At 44.4% G+C, this 17,540-nt stretch overlaps 1 protein-coding gene across 6 annotated transcripts in view; it reads right to left on the reverse strand.

Annotated features, from left to right (window-relative positions):
• RUFY3 (RUN and FYVE domain containing 3) overlaps positions 1 to 17,540 on the reverse strand; it is a 78,495-nt gene that overhangs the window by 52,776 nt on the left and 8,179 nt on the right. Inside the window, exon 1 of one of the 6 annotated variants that reach the window (XM_032223814.1) lies at positions 7,686 to 8,453. The exons of 4 other annotated variants lie outside the window; for them this stretch is intronic. In XM_032223814.1, the coding sequence (XP_032079705.1) occupies positions 7,686 to 7,863 (178 nt within the window). In that variant the 5' untranslated portion in view covers positions 7,864 to 8,453. Of the gene's footprint in view, positions 1 to 7,685; positions 8,477 to 17,540 lie in introns of those variants that run through there. One more of the 6 variants, XM_032223819.1, reaches the window with a different exon arrangement.

Here is a 17,540-nt window from a genome sequence, read left to right on the forward strand (position 1 = left end):
ATTTTGAGTCTCCCTTCACAATCTCCTAAAAAATAGTTTCTTAGCGGCAGCCAATCTTGAAAGCAATCCTCGTAGTAAAAAAGGCAAAAAAGGCAAATATTATTCCAGTAGATTTATATCAAATATGTTTTGGTTAAACAGGATTCATCAATAAAATCATAGTGGTATGCAACAAAATTTCATTTTAATGTATGCCGATTTGTGTGCATTTAAAGTGACAATAAAGTTATTCGACGTTCTAAGTCTCTCTAAGATTATGCATTATGGTATTAAAAAAAACAAATTTGCAAACCTTCATAATAAATCCATGTAATTTGCTAAAACGAAACCGAGGAAACGACACTGCGGCTTAGCTCAGTGTGTGAATCCAGTAAGTAGCTGCACAAAAGTTCGAAGAAGTATCTGCCAAAATAATACCATTTCAGCTGCTATGATAAATACTGGTTTCAACCAATGTCTGCTTAACCGCAAGACTGATTAAATTTTAACGGCTTCCAGGCAATACAAAAATGGAAATTTAGAATAAATATTCCTTAGCCCTTATACCTTGCAAGTAAAGATTTGCTATAAAGATTTATAACTTAGCTACATCGCTTTTATGATGATACAAGTGGATGTTTTGCAAACTAGTAAAAAAAAGGGGGGTTATTGATCAACAGCCACTCAGATGATTCCTGAAATTTGAATGAAACGGCAACTAATAAAAGTTAGAATTAGGAATGAGAAATATCAGAATGGATAGCTACAGAGCAGTGGTAGGATTCAATGTTTTTTACTACCGGTTCTGTTGCTGGGTGGGCAGTCATGTGACTGAGTGGGTGTGGCTAATTTGATGTCACTCACGCCCACTCAGTCACATGACCAAGCCACGCCCACAGAACACAGTAGGACAATTTTTTGAATTTTTATCTATCTACCTATTTTCTGCCCATGCCTGGCTTAATTTGTCAAAAGCCTCCTCCTGCATGCTGCCTGCTCTCCCTTCGCCAGTCCCGTTTCCGCTCCTTCAGAGGCTCCGCCCCTATCCCCGCTTCCTTCCCCGTGACCGCCTCATTCTTCGGGCGCACCTTCCTCCCGCGATCGCTGGTTCGGACTCCGGAAGGCAAGCTCTCTTTTTCAGTGTGAGAAGCCTCCCAGCCGCCACAGGACGGCTTCCCAGCAGCGGCGGCTGGCTAGAGGCTACCGGAAGCTACCGGAGGTCTCAAAACGTGCCGAAAAAGCCGCTGCCATTGCCGTCCTGTTCTTCTTGCCAGCCACGCATGCGCATCCCATGGCAAGTTGTGTCGCTCCGCTCAGACTTGCCCGGGCAACCCTGGCGGAGGCACCATGGGTCTGTCCTTCCCTATTTCCAGGATTGCCCCGCAGGCCCCTGGTTTAGATGAACCCAAACTACTTCTACAGTACATTCATTTTTTTAAAGGGGTGGCCCCAAGCTTATAAGCTTGGCAGTCCATAAAAAGTGTTTGGATAGGAGGAAATAAATCCTGGAAATAGCAGCGTTAATATTACCCGGTTTCCCCGAAAATAAGACCTACCCAGATAATAAGCCCAATCGGGCTTTTGAGCGCATGGGCTAAAATAAGCCCTCCCCGAAAATAATGCAACACAGCATTATTATCACCATGAGGTGACCACGCTTGCCTCCTCCTCCTGCACCTCAAAAATAATAAGACCTCCCCGAAAATAAGGACAAGTGCTTATTTCGGAGGTAAAAAAAATAAATAAGAGCCTGTCTTATTTTCAGGAAAACACGGGGGGGCAGATAAATTGCACTATTTAAAATAGCCTTTGATTTTCCATCTTGCAATCTTTTCCATAAAAGGCCTTTCTGGGCTGGCTGCATTAGAAATTCTGTGAACTTACTGTTACCTCTTAGCTGTTTTTACTGATAATCACACAGTGGTAAATAATTCACCACTCTTGAGGCGTACAGGGATTTCCACCACCTAAATAATGGAAACTGTGATTTTTCTTGTGGAAGAAGATTGGAAAATAATACAATGAGGATCATGCAGGAGTGAAATACACAGGGGTGGGTTTCAACCAGTTCGCGGCGGTCCCTGCAAACCGGTTGGTCGGCGAACCCGGAAGTAAGTAACTTCCAGGAACGGCGAAGGGCCCACCCGCCCGCCCGCGCTCCTTACCCGGTTTTGACGAGTTCTGCGCTTCCACGCATGCGCAGGACGCATACAGCGCCTGCGCGATCCTCCAGGAGCAGCTGGAGCATCGCACAGACGCTAGTATGCATGCGTGCGCCGCGCGCATCCACGCACACGCCGCACGCGTGCACGAGGATGCCGCCGGCCCCGTTCCAACCGAACCGGTTGGAACGGGGCGAGAAACCCACCCCTGGAAATACAGCAGGTTCTGACAGGTTCTGGAGAACCAGTAGCAGAAATTTTGAGTAGTACGGAGAACTAGTAGCGGAGATTTAAGTAGTTCGGAGAACCGGCAAATGCTACCTCTAGCTGTCCCCAAAGTGCGGTGGGAATGGAGATTTTGCAGTATCCTTTCCCTGTCACGCCTACCAAGCCACACTCACAGAACCGGTAGTGAAAAATTTGAATTTCACCATTGGGATCGTGGGTTTCCTTTCCATGTTTCATTGCTGATCAAAATCTACACAGGGGATCCTTATTTAATGACTGGTCACGTAACAAATTGTTCAGAGTTACAATGGACTTATTCATCTAGCTAGAAGATGAATCACAAGTTGGAATTAAGATTGCCGGGAGAAATATCAACAACCTCCGATATGCAGATGATACCACTCTAATGGCAGAAAGGGAAGAGGAACTAAAGAGCTTCGTGATGAGGGGGAAGAAGGAGAGTTGGCTTGAAACTCAACATGAAGAAAACTAAGATCATGGTATCCGGCCCTTTCAATTCCTGGCAAATAGATGGAAGTGGTAGTAGATTTTATTTTCCTGGGCTCCAAGATCACCGCAGATGGGGACTGCAACCAAGAAATTAAAAGACGCTTGCTCCTGGGGAGGAAAGCTATGGCAAATCTAGACAGCAGACTAAAAATCAGAGACATCACCCTGCCAATAAAAATGCGCATAGCCAAGGGTATGGTTTTCCATAATGGATGGAATGGATGGCTGTGAAGGTTGGACCATAAGGAAGGCTGAGCGCCAAAGAATGGAGGCCTCTGATCTCCTGATGCTGGAGAAGACTCCTGCGAGTCCCTTGGACTGCAAGGCCATCCAACCGGTCAGTCCTAGAGGAGATCAACCCTGACTGCTCTTTAGAAGGCCAAATCCTGAAGAGGAAACTCAAAGACTTTGGCCATCTAATGAGAAGGAAAGACTCCCTGGAGAAGAGCCTCATGCTGGGAACGATGGAGGGCAAAAGAAGAAGGGGACGACAGAGAAGGAGGTGGCTGGATGGAGTCACCCAAGCAGTCGGCGTGAGCTTCAATGGACTCCAGAGGATGGGAGAGGACAGGAAGGCCTGGAGGAACATTGTCCAGGGGATCGCAATGGGTCGGACACAACTTCGCAACTAACAACAAGACAAAGGATCTATGCTACATTTTATTAGAATTATTAGAATTTAAGCAACACCATTTGTCATTTGTATAAATTTGTAGAAACAAACACTTTAAAAAAGCATCCAAGCTGAAGATCTGACTTGAACAGGAAGTGGCATCTTAAATACAGGCCTTAAAACAGTTTGTTTAGCAGGTGTTCAAATGGCACTGAAAAAAAGTAACTTATGACTGTTTTCCACACTTATGACCATTGCCGCCTCCACATGGTCATGTGGTGAAAATTCAGTTGCCTGGCAACGGATTCAGGTTTGTGATATGGGGGTGAAGTGATCCCCTTTTGCAACCTTCTGGCAAGCAAAGTCAATGGGGAAGCCAGATTCACTTAACAAATTCACTTACTAAATTAACAAATGCAGCGATTCCCTGAACAACCGTGGGTATATGCATAATTCTGTATTTATTTATTCTGTTATATTATGTAGTATATATTGGACGTGGCAACCCCTGGAGAGCTGCGCGCAATGAAATTTCATTTTAATGAATGCCGATGAGTGCACATTCAAAGTGACAATAAAGTTATTATTCTTAATATATATCTATATCTAATCTATATCTATATCTATATCTATATCTATCTATCTATCTATCTATCATCTATCTATCTATCTATCTATCATCTATCTATCTATCTATCTATCTATCTATCTATCTATCTATCTATCTATCTATCTATATATATATATATATATATATTCCATTCTAAACTCTGTGGCAAGAAAAGTCGTAAAATGGGGACAAAACTCACTTAACAAGTATTTCTCTTAGCAACATAAATTTTGGGCTCAATTGATTGTAAGTCAAGGATTACCTGTACATCCTTTTCAATGTCTGCAGGCAAAAAGGGCTTTGAAATTAGAATGGCCTGATAGAACAATGAAGAATGAAACAGAAATGAAGCGCAGGATAATAATCTCCTGCAAAACAAAGTTTCCCCGGATTAAAATCATTTGCTCATTTTCATTCCACTTCCTCTTATCTGCCTGAACTGAATAATCTTTTCAGAGACTATTAGAAAGAAATATAGGGAAGTGTCCTGTGAATGCTCTAATTATATAAAGGAGGGGGAAGCACGACGTCATACGATAAAATTAGATTTTGCTATCGTGTGAAAATCCCCCAGGGAAAATAGGAAACTGCTTTCTTATCAGGAATCTGTAATTTACAGCCACTATTTGATGGATTAAATCCCATCTAGAAATGTCCTCAGCTAGAATCAAGAGATTAGAAATTCAAAGCCACTTAAGTATCTATGGAAATTCTCTCGGTCATGGTTGTCCCAAAGGTGTTTTTTCAGTTCAATTTAAATTCAGCAATCTATCTGCATTTAGAAGACAAAAGGTCCTCTTTTGAAGACAGCGAAGTCCACATTTTGGACAGAGAAGGCCGCTGGGTCAAAGAGGCCATCTATTTTAAAACTGGACAGCCCTTCCTTCAACAGAGGGGATACGACATCATCTATCTCCAAGTCTACAACACCGTCTTTCCAGCAGTCCCAAGAAACTTCCACACCTGTCTGCAGTACAGGTAATCCTCACCTTATAGCAGTTCATTTAGCGGCCATTCAAAATGATCACGGCACTGGAAAAAAAAGGTGACTTCTGACTCCCTTTCACGCTTACAACCACGCTCCATGATCTCTGGGATCAAAATTTGGGAGATTGGCAACTGATTCATATTTATGACCGTTGCAAGTGTCCCGGGGGGGATAGGGGGGGGGGTGATGCGATCCCCTTTTGGCGACCTTCCGACAAGCAAAGTCAATGGGGAAACCAGATTCACTTAACAGCTGTCTTGCTAACTTAACCATCGCAGGGATTCGCTTAGCGACTGTGGCAAGAAAGGTCACTTTAGCGTAGGTTTCACTTAGCAACAGAGATGTTGGGCTCCATTGTGGTCGTAAGTCGAGGACGACCTGTATTTAGGCGACCCTGAGAGAACAGATGAACCTCCAAGGGGCCCCAACGACCCTCAGAGAGAGAGGGCTACTGACCAGATGGTTCCACCACAAAACCGCGGACGACAAAATCGCGGTCGACGAAAGCGCGTATGTGACGTCATCACAGCGCGACGAAAAAGATCGAAAAATGTAAAAATAAAATGAAAACCTTACCCTAACCCCCCCAAACCTAACCCTAAACCTAACCCTAAACCTAACCCTTAACCTAACCCTAAACCTAATCCTTAACCTAACGAAAAACCTAACGCTAACCCTTAACCTAACGCTAAACGTAACGCTAACGCTCTAACCCTAACCCTAACCCTTAACCTAACCCTAACCCTAACCCTTAACCTAACGCTTACCTTTATGTGAATCGGCTTGCTGTAATTTAATTTTTATTTCAATTTTTCGATCTTTTTCGTCGCGTTGTGATGACGTCACATACGCGATTTCGTCGACTGCGCTTTTGTGGAACGTGGTTTTGATGGGTCACGGACCAGATGACCCGCAAGGAATTTAAATCCTCCTATTCCGGGCCATTCAGCCAGAACTGAAGAAGCTTCTTGGATGGGAAGCGAAACTGCTTCAAGGAAAAACAAAGGAAGTCCAGTTGCCTCTTGAAAAAACACCTTTGGGAAAGCCACATCAAATGGGCAGCTGAGCAGGGAACCTGTGCTTCCTATGTCTAGGTCAGAGATGTGAAATCAACCAAGAAAATGAATTGGCTACTCTTTGTGAAAGTAAGGAATGAGAAAAAGCCTAGGTTAATTTAGGATTTTCTTCACCTTGAAATGGACTCAGGTAACACGAGGTTGCCCGTTGTGGTAGCTGTCCAACAGCAGGTGGCTTCCACACCTGTGAATGTTACGCTGGGGCATGATATTGCAAAAAAAGCTAGAAGCTTTCAGTTTGCTCCAAAAAAAGATGTTGTGCTAGAAAGAGATTTAAAGAGGGAACTAAATTCAAATCACCTTCACTGGGTGCTTCCTGCTTTTAAAATGAAACCTTTAATCCAGAGATTAAATAATACCCTTTACTGTTTACAACTCTATTTTCTATGGCCCCTTACCATATATGTAATAATCCCGTATCCCCTATAATTTCCTATTTATCTCCTCTCCGTTCAAAACAGACCACCGTGAAGTATCTCTAAAAAGTCCCAAATGACCACTTACGACATCTAAATTTTAAACCGTATCACTCCTTTCATAACCCATGAGTGGCATAGATTTTTTTTTTTTTTAGATCAACAGCTTCAGCAGAATACCAGAGTCGGAAAGGGACCTTGGAGGTCTTCTAGTCCAACCCCCTGCTCAGGCAGGAAACCCTACACCACTTCAGACAAATGGATGTCCAACGTCTTAAAAATTTCCAGTGTTGGAGGTATTTACAACTTCTGGAGGCAAGTTGTTCCACTGATTAATTGTTCTAAATGTCAGGAAATTTCTCCTTAGTTCTAGGTTGCTTCTCTCCTTGATTAGTTTCCACCCATTGCTTCTTGTTCTACCCTCAAGTGCCTTGGAGAATAGTTTGACTCCCTTTTCTTTGTGGCAGCCCCTGAGATATTGGAACGCTGCTTATCATGTCACACTAACCTAGTCCTCCTTTTCGTTAAACTAGACATACCCAGTTCCTGCAACCGTTCTTTTGTCTTAGCCTCCAGTTCCCTCACCTCATTATCACCGCTAACTCCATTACATCACATTAATTAATAATGCCATGACATTATTGCACCTAACCCCATTGTTTTGGGCCATTGTCCTCTACCAAAAAAAAAAAAATTAACCCCTTTTGCTAAAATAATAATTATAGTAGTTTAGGCGGCTGAGATTCCACATTTAGATGTCGAGATGAATTTTCCTTCTAGTGCAGAAGAGAAGGAAAAGCTATTTTGCTAGATCTTGCTTCGAAGAGCGCAGGTGTCTAGAAAAACAGAATAATCCCAGGGAAGACAACCATTTTCCCCGGCTGTTGACCTTCGCTGTTAACCACCTTTTCTGTTTCCCACAAATAATAAGCTTCTTTTTTTTTAAATGAGAGTCCCTGGCATGGACCACATTCAAATGGAATAAGGTTATTCTCCATGTATAATAAAAGGGCTACGTTTGATGGTGGGAAATGCACACATCCCTGCTTGGGACTGCAAAAACCATCGAGGTTGTTGCCTGTCCGCTGGGGGCCCAACCATACCTTCTTGGCTCGGCTCGGGGTCGGGCGTAAGGGAGATGTCGTCCAGTTCTCTCAAACAGAGCCATTCTCCATCCATCGACACCCGGAATTTGCACAGATAGATGGTTTCCATGGCAGCCTGGGTGATCTTGTCTGTGGTGGGAGTCGGCGTATCGCTTTGAGGCGTGAGAGCGGACATGATGACTCAGCTGATATAACAATTAAATTTTTAAAAAAACCAAAACCAAGCAAAAATAAAACAAAACCATAAAAAGGAGAAGGGGGAAGAGGGGGAAGAAAAAAAGAAAACCACCTTCCCCTCGAAGGGACAAAATGAATTCAATAGCTGGGAAAGATTTGCCGGAGATCAGACAATGCACTACTTTGAGGAAAGCGAGGCCAAGGGGAAGGGGTGGGGGTGGGAAAAGAGACCCCCTCCTCAGCTGTTTCCCTTCCTCCGGTTTTCTTCTGCAAAGCCGCACGGCCGTGCACGCACTCCCAATGTGGCTAGGAGCTATTATTCCTGAAATAACCCTTTCGCGCACGGCCTCTGCATCGGGAGAGCAGGAAAAATAAATAAACGCCAGACCTCTTAGCCGTCTCAGAAGAAGCTTTGTCTTTTTAAAAAAATGACAAAAACAACAACAACAACAAAAACAACAATAACCACAAAGGGAAGAAGAGGTATCCAGGATCCACAAAGATCGACAGCTGCTCTCTCTTTCTTTCTTTCTTTCTCTCTCTCTCTCTCTCTCTCTCTTGCCCCCTTCCGATCAACCCAGATTCAGAAAGATAATAGGATTGGATTGTGCGCAGTTAAAGAGGGTGTTGACCAAAATGGCTGACTAATGAACTAAAATGAAAATTCAGACTCATGTGACCAGCTTGCTCTCGCCGTACGGCAAGCAATTCCCGAGATGCTTCATAGATGCAGGAGGAAGAAGAAGCACTCAGCCAATTCCGTCCCACAGCATCTCTTCGTCTGCTTAGCCGGAGCTAATCTCACCCACCACCAGGCACAAAGGGATGTAAACACGCTTGCCCACCATCCTTTTTTTAGCTACACAATTTGGGATGGACACCCTTTGACTGGTGTGGAATGGATTTCCCGGGGGAGAAAATTGCAGACTTCAGGAACCAGGAGAAATACTGAGGACAGAGATAAACCTCCAAGTGCTTCAACGACCCTGTCAAAGGATGCAAAGGACCAGCTGTCTGCAAGGTGTATAAATCCTTCTGTTTCCCACTATCCTGTCAGAACTGAAGAAGCTTCTTGGATGAGGACGTGAAATGTCTTCAAAAGAAAAAAACAACAAGAAAGTCTTGGGGGGGAAAAGCACCTTTGGGATCATCAACCTCAGATGTTTGCCAAATCATCTTCAGCACACATGCTTATTCTTTTGCAAACATTTCCTGACGGAAATTTCCTGTGCAGCACAGGTTCGATTCCCAGTAAGGTTATGGCTAGCTGATGAGAGCTAAATAGCTTGAAATAGATCTATACTAGTCTCCCTTTATTTATTTATCAGCACAAATACAACATATATGTGTGTGTGTGTGTGTGTGTGTGTGTGTGTGTGTGTGTTTTATTTGTGCTGATAAATAAATAAAGGGAAACTAGTATAGATCTATTTCAAGCTATTTAGCTCTCATCAGCTAGCCCTTACTGGGATTCGAACCTGTGCTCTGTTGCATCTTAGGCAAACATCTTAGCCATTATGCCACAGGTCTCCTCCTTATCAGCTGAAGCCAGGGAAGGAGGTATATATTTAGTGTCACAACCCCTGGTAAGCCCCAATTATGGGAGGAAGCTAACTGCTTCCATCATCTGTCAATCGGCTCGTCACAAGAGTCCATCACGACAGAAACCCAATATTTTTTACTGTTGCCTTTTTGTTACATTTGTTGTATTTGTGCTGATAAATAAATAAAGGGAGACTAGTACAGATCTATTTCAAGCTATTTAGCTCTCATCGCACAAGTTCGATTCCCAGTAAGGGTATGGCTAGCTGATGAGAGCTAAATAGCTTGAAATAGATCTATACTAGTCTCCCTTTATTTATCAGCACAAACATAACAAATTTTATGTATGTATGTATGTATGTATGTATGTATGTATGTATGTATATGTATATATCCAGAAGCGATTCTGCTAAGTACCAGTCCTTGGCATAGACATATTATTTGCAAGCTGAGTAATGGACCAATTCTAACCACAGCGTGTTTGCAAAGTGGGTGACGACGGCATATTTTGTAGCTAATGCCAATTACTCTGAAAAGTTCACAGGTACAACAGAACAGATCAGTCTGTAGTTAAAAAAAAAAAAAATTACCTCCGTTTGTAGTAAAAATTTAACCTCGGTTTGCAGCTAATGTAAACAGATTTATTTACCTCCCAGGAGAATAATATGGAAAAAGAGACCTCCGTTTCCATTTCCTGGAGACACTTGTTACTACTTATTCCAGATTATGTTTAATCTGGAATTATTTTCATAAAAACTGAGATATGACTAAGAATGACCCTAGAATCATGATTGCGAACCTATGGCATATGTGCCACAGGTGGCACACAGAGCCATATTTGCCGGCATGCAAGCCATTAGCTCTGGCACACATGCACACGCCGGTCAGCTGATTTTCAGCCTTCCAAAGGGCCGGGGGAAGCTGTTTCCACCCGCCCCAGGCTTCAGGAAAGCCTCCGGAGCCTAGGGAGGGCAAAAAACAGGTCCAATGGGCCAACTGAAGTTCGGAAATGATCCGTTTCTGGTTTCCGGAGGGCTTCTGGGGGTCAAGGGGAGGCCATTTTTGCCCTCACCCGGCTTCAGGAAAGCCTCCAGGGCCTGGGGAGGGCAAAAACTACTCCTCCCAGCATGGGGCAGAGTGTCGCGTGCACATGCGCAGGTTCGGGGTCGCAGGTGCATGCGTAGATGGGCAGGTCGCATTGATTTGTGGGTGTGGGCAAGTATGCGGGTACGCATGATAACACGCACAAACCAGTGGTGGGTTTCAAAAATTGTTCGAACCTACTCTGTGGGTGTGGCCTCCTTTGTGGGAGTGGCTTGCCGCCCATGTGACCGGATGGGAGTGGCTTGCCGCCCATGTGACCGGATATGAAGATGCCGACGACACTTGTCAGAACCACCTTAAATTACCCCACACACAGCACTGGCATGCAGAAGAATATGATGCAAACTTGTTTTTTAAAAGGCATCCTTGGTTTGCGTTAAAACAACTTCAACACACGCAATGTTCTGATTGCACCACAAACGCAGTAGTCATCCTTACCTTTCACGGAGGCACTGAGTTTTATAAATAGGAGCATGATAGTGTAGAATAATCATATCCAAGGACCAGTGGTGGGTTTCAAAAAATTTTGGAAGCTCTTCTGTAGGTGTGGCCTGCTTTCCGGGTCCACTGGTGGAACCTCTTCTAACCGGTTCGGTAGATTTGACGAACCGGTTCTACCGAATAGGTGCGAACTGGTAAGAACCCACCTCTGGCGCAAACACAATTTTGGCATGCCTTTACAAAAAGGTTACCCATCACTGCCCTAGAAGAAATTATCACTGGATGGATCGGAAATGATCAAAAAAGACTTCATGCAGAGAATAAATAATTAATCTGGATAACCAGGTGGCTGTTTCAAAGTCATCTTGGATCTTGCTTGAATCTGCCTTGAGGAACATGCTTGAATTAAATATGCAGCTACTTCTCAATTTGCAAGCAAGCAAAACAGACAAGCAAAACCAATGGGGAAGCCAGACTCATTTTGCTAAATTAAGAACTGCAGTGATTCACCTCAAGAAAGGACATGAAATGGAGCAAAATTCACTTAACAACTGACTCTGATAGCAACTGCAATTTTGGGCCCAATTGTGATTGTAAATCGAGGCCTACCTTTAATCTTTTATAAGTTCCACACACTTTCTACCAAGGAGGAGCCATTCTCTGTGCCGTTAAGACCTTGCAAATCAAAATTATGTTAAGGTTCCAGCTTTATTTTTGTAATAAGTTTAGTTCCCACAGTTTACAATTAAAAGACTCTTAACACAAAAATTATAACCAAGTAATTCAGTGAGAGAATGGTGACTTATCATATTTCGGCAAACATATTAGAGCCAGTGAGTATAATTCCCTTACTAGCGGCTTCCTACGATGTAAACCTTTTCCTAGGAAATTTCATTCACCAAAATGGTGTAACCAGAAGCGTACATTAAAATCATTATATATCAGAAACTAATCAATGCTTTGATTTTGGCTCCAAGTAGGTAATCTTTCCTTGATTCTTCATTCTCATTACTTTGATTCAGTAATACAGGTGGGAAAATACATCAGTGCATTATTTACTCAAGGGTATTCAAGGATTAAAATTCAGAAACAGGTGCTACAAGCTGAACGTTATGTATATTATCTACTTAAAGAAGCTGCTTGTTATTTCATAATAGTATAATTACTTCATTTGGCTTCAGTATGGTTTTCATTAGCGCTATCTTCGATCTTTGGTATCACACATCTTATTTTACTAGTAGTGATGTACAAAACATTTTGCATTCAAAACACTTCCACTTCAAAACAACCATTCTGGCCTTGTCAGAACATGTCGTTTCAATCCACTTCCAATCTCGCTGGAAGTTAAATTTGCTTTTCATTTATTATCCCACCTTTATTATAGGTAGGGAATATATATAGTAGTCAGGGATGGGCTTCAAAAATTTCAGCAACGGGTTTCTCTGCCAGTTACTGGGTGGGCGTGGCCTAGTCGGCCTCCTGCACCATGGCGGGGTGGCTGTTTTTGGCTTCCCCAGGCTCCGGAGCAGTGGTGGGTTACAGCCAGTATGGCCTGGTACAGGTGTACCAGTGCCTGCTGGGAGCACCAGGTAGCATTCCAGTATGGTGCTCCAGAGGGCCCACCCGCCCGCCTTACCTGTATTTGACCCAACTGGGCCATTTGCACATGTGCACGGAGCGTACGCTGCCTGCGTGACGCTCCGCCGAGCAGTTGGAGTATCGCAGGCGGCGGGTGCGCATGCGCGTAGTGGATGCTCGGCCCCGTTGCAGTGTGCCAGTTGCAACGGGATCCGGAACCCACCACTGTTCCGGAGGCTTTCCTTGAGCCTCTAGGAGGGCGAAAACTGCCTCCCGGGGGCTCCGAAGGCCTTCTGGGAGATCCGTTTTTCCCCTTTCCCGAGCCTCCGTGCGGGCCCTGCACTTACTTTTGCATCCAAAACAGGCCATGTGGAGACTCCTGGGAAGGGAGGGGTTGGGTGGGCAGGGCCAGCCAGTGGTTCTCCAAACCAGCCATAACGTTAGCTACGGGTTCTCCAAACGCAGGCGAGCCTGTAGCAACCCACCCGATAGTACTCCTTCACCCTCCTATGTTCCCCAACTCTGGGAGGTGGGTTGGGCTCAGGCAGGGGTGGGTTCCTGCCAGCATTACTACCAGTTCAGCGCCCAAAAAACGTGTGCTCCCCGCGCATGCGCATTTGCACTTAAAAAGGTCTGTGCATGCGCACATTAAAAAGAGGGAAAAATACATGTTTTCAATGAAGATTGTTCTGACCATGTGCAGAACAGAAAATCAAAATTGCGGCGCCGAGGATAGAACTGGTTCAGTTACGTGTCCGGCTGAGTTACTACCTATTCGGCTGAACCGGTAGGAACCCACCTCTGGTGACAGGACCAAAATGACCCAGCTGGCTTTCATGCCAAAAGCAGGACTAGAACTCCCAGACTCCTGGTGATTGGCCCAAAGTCACCCAGCAGCTTTCATGCCCAAAATGGGACTAGATCTCTACCACCTGCTGGGAAACTGTTGTAAGCAGAGGATTACTTGGATTGCAAATTCCCCTTGCTTCAGCGTGTCTCTCCTCATCAGACAAAGAATATGTAACTCATGTTCTTTTATACTGCAGATTTTATAAAACATTGCATCAAAACCTCATTCTTCCCTTTCCACTAGCAATCTCCTGATCTTCAGGTAATTTTTATGCCGACTGTCTACGTACCGATAAAAGTTTTTTGTACCGTCTAAAATATTGCAAAGTTTTGGTCATCTACCATCAAACCTTTGGCAGGGAATCCACAACAAGATTTAAGAAGGATGGTTGTATATGAGTATTTGTGTTTGTCTATTTTGGCTCTTTTTTCACTCCAAATTCTCTGTTTGATTTTATTTATATCTGTTTTAAAGGCTATAATAATAATAGTGTTCGAAGGGACCTTGTAGGTCATCTAGTCCAACCCCCTGCTCAAGCAGGAGACCCTATACCCATGATGGCGAACCTGTGGCACACAGAACAACAGAAGGGAAGAGCAACGAAGAGGATTAGGGGACTGGAGACTAAAACATGTGAATAATGGTTGCAGGAACTGGGTATGTCTAGTTTAATGAAAAGAAGGACTAGGGAATGATATGATACCAGTACTGTTCCAATATTTGAAGGGCTGCCACAAAGAAGAGGGGGGGGTGGTCAACCTATTCTTCAAAACACCCGAAGGCAGGACAAGAAGAATGGATGGAAACTAAACAAGCAACCTAGAACTAAGGAGAAGTTTTGGATGCTCCATTATTGGAGAGTTTCAAGAAGAGATGGACAGTCGCTTATCTGGAATGGCATAGGGATTCCTGCTTGAGCAACGGGTTGGGCTAGAAGACCTCCAAGGTCCCTTCCAACTCTGTTATTCAATCCTATCTGTACTCAACAGAATCAAGGCGGGGTTGTTTTGAGTTTCTTTCTCACACTTTCTTCCATCTCGGGACTCTCTCTCTCCTTCAGTTGTTCTTTGATTGTCCACTCTTTTCTTTTCTTCTCAACCTCTGTCTCCAGTGGTGGGTTGCCAACTTTTTTTTTTTATTATCGGTTCGGGTGTGCTCACGATGCTTCTGGGCATGTGCAGAAGTGTTCGGGCGGGTGGGCGGAGCCTCTCACCACCGCTACTACCAATTTGCCTGTGCCGTGCCGAACCAGGAGCAACCCACCTCTGTCTGTCTCCTAACTTTCTCCAAGCTCGGCTTTGCATTCTGTTACACCCCAAAACCCACCGACCCACACACATGAAAGAGAAGATCTTGTCCCACCTACTTTGCAACAGAATAGAATAGAATAGAATAGAATAGAATAGAATAGAATAGAATAGAATGGAATGGAATGGAATGGAAGGAAGAGAAGGGAAGGGAAGAGATGAATGGGCTATGAATGGAATGGACTAGACTAGACTAGGGGAAGGGAAGGGAAAGGGAGGGGAGGGGAGGGGAGATGAATGGGATATGAATGGAATGGAATGGAATAGAGGGAAGGGAAGGGAAGGGATGAATGGGATATGACTGGAATGGAATGGAATAGACTAGACTGGACTGGACTGGAGGGGAGAGTAGAGGAGATGAATTGAATGGAATGGAATGGAATAGAATAGAATCGAGGGAAGGGAAGAGATGAATGGGATATGACTGGAATGGAATGGAATGGATTAGACCAGACTGGACTCGACTGGAGGGGCGTGGAGGGGAGAGTAGAGGAGATGAATGGGATATGAATGGAATATAGCAATAGCAGTAGACTTATGGAATGGAATAGAATAGAGAGAAGGGAAGGGATGAAAGGGATATGAATGGAATGGAATAGACTAGACTAGACTAGACTGGACTGGAGGGGAGGGGAGATGAATGGAATATGAATGGAATGGAATAGAATAGAAGGAAGGGAAGGAAAAGGAAGAGATCAATGGGATATGAATGGAATAGAACAGAACAGAACAGAGGGTTGGTCTTCTAGTCCAACCCCCTGCTTAGGCAGGAGACCCTATACCACTTCAGACAAAGTTATAATAAACTAGAATAGAATAGAATAGAATAGAATAGAATAGAATAGAATAACAGAGTTGGAAGGGACCTTGGAGATCTTCTAGTCCAACCCCTGCTTAGGCAGGAAACTCTACACCACTTCAGACAAATAGTTGTCCAATCACTTTTTTAAAACTTCCAGCGTTGGATTTGATTCATCACGGCTCTCAAACATTGCAGCCCCGAAGAGCTTGATGTTTCCTGCTTTAGAGATGCAAAGCCCTGAAAAAATTTTTTTTCCTGGTACCTAAAATAGCAATGAAATTAATTCCAAAGCAGAAAAGCACGTTACGGGCATTAGTTTTGACATGGACTGTCAAAACCCTTTAAACCTACCTGACTACTTTATGCACTGTTTAGGCACAAAATGCTTTGGGCAAATCCAGGCTGTATATAGAAGATTTGTACAGATCTTGAAAAATCAAGCCATGCTACCCACCATTTCGCATCGACTCCTAGTCATTCTTAAAATTATTGACAACAAATTGCTCTTTGATTGGGTGAGGTTTTTTTAAAAAAAATCAGTAAGCACTAGATGGATGGTAGTCATGGAAACATGATCAAAGCCAGCCCCCTAAAATAATCTACCACCTACCTGCTACCCAGTCTACGCTACTTTAATGGTTAATAAAATTAAATACCAATTTCATACTAAGCCAGTGATGGCTAACCTTTGGAACATGTGTGCATGTCAGAGGTGGTATTCAGCAGGTTCTAACCAGTTCTGGAGAACCGGTAGCGGAAAATTTTGAGTAGTTCGGAGAACCGGTAAATAACACCTCTGGCTGGCCCCGCCCCCATCTATTCTCTGCCTCCTGAGTCCCAACTGATCGGGAGAGAATGGGGATTTTGCAGTATCCTTCCCCTGGAGTGGGGAGGGAATGGAAATTTTACAGTATCCTCCCCCTGGAGTGGGGAGGGAATGGAGATTTTGCAGTATCCTTCACCTGGAGTGGGGAGGGAATGGAGATTTTGCAGTATCCTTCCCCTGGAGTGGGGAGGGAATGGAGATTTTGAAATATCCTTCCCCTGGAGTGGGGATGGAATGGAGATTTTCCAGTATCCTTCCCCTGGAGTGGGGAGGGAATGGGGATTTTATAATATCCTTCCCCTGGAGTGAGGAGGGAGTGGAGATTTTGCAGTATCCTTCCTCTGGAGTGGGGAGAGAATGGGGATTTTGCAGTATCCTTCCCCTGGAGTGAGGAGGGAGTGGAGATTTTGCAGTATCCTTCCACTGGAGTGGGGAGGGAATGGGGATTTTACAATATCCCTCCCCTTGCAATGCCTACCAAGCCACGCCCATCAAGCAATGCCATGCTCAAGCCACGCCCACAGAACCGGTAGTAAAAATATTTGAATCCCACCACTGGTGCATGTGCGCATGCCAGAGTGCCGGAAACCCAAAAACAAGCTGGCCGATGGGCATTCCTGTTTTTTGGCTGTTTGGGAAGTCATTTTCCAGCTGTTTTTCAAGCTGTTTTCAGGCCCCTTTTTGGGTCCGTTTTTTGCCTGAAAACTGCCCAAAAACAGCTTGAAAACAATCCAAAAAACAGCCTGGAAAACAGCCTGAAAAAGCTCCAAAAACAGCCTAAAAACAGCCCAAAAATGGCCTAAAAAGGCCCAAAATACGGCCTGAAAACCTCTCAAAAAACAGCCCGAAAAACAACCTGGAAAACGCCCCCAAAAAACAGCCTGAAAATGGCCCCAAAAACGGCCTGGTTTTTGGATGTTTTTCGTGCTGTTTTCAGGCCATTTTCCAGCACTCCGGAGCCCGCCAAGGACCACATGGCCGGCGCACAAATGCTCACTGAAACTAGAAAAGCAGCTGGCGATGGCGTACGTGCCCACAGAGAGGGCTCTGGGTGCCCCTCTGCCACACCTGCCCTAGGTTCGCCATCCCAGTATTAGGCACTAGCGCAGGATCAGTGTGGCCAAAAGGAGATCATGCCAAAAGAGAAGCGCGGTTAAGATCTTCCAAGTTTTCATTCTGGTTTTGGCGCCTTCCTCGACTTAAGATAGAACGCATATGTTCTCCC

Source organism: Thamnophis elegans, chromosome 9 (genome assembly GCF_009769535.1).
Source record: "Thamnophis elegans isolate rThaEle1 chromosome 9, rThaEle1.pri, whole genome shotgun sequence".
Classification (NCBI taxonomy): domain Eukaryota; kingdom Metazoa; phylum Chordata; class Lepidosauria; order Squamata; family Colubridae; genus Thamnophis; species Thamnophis elegans.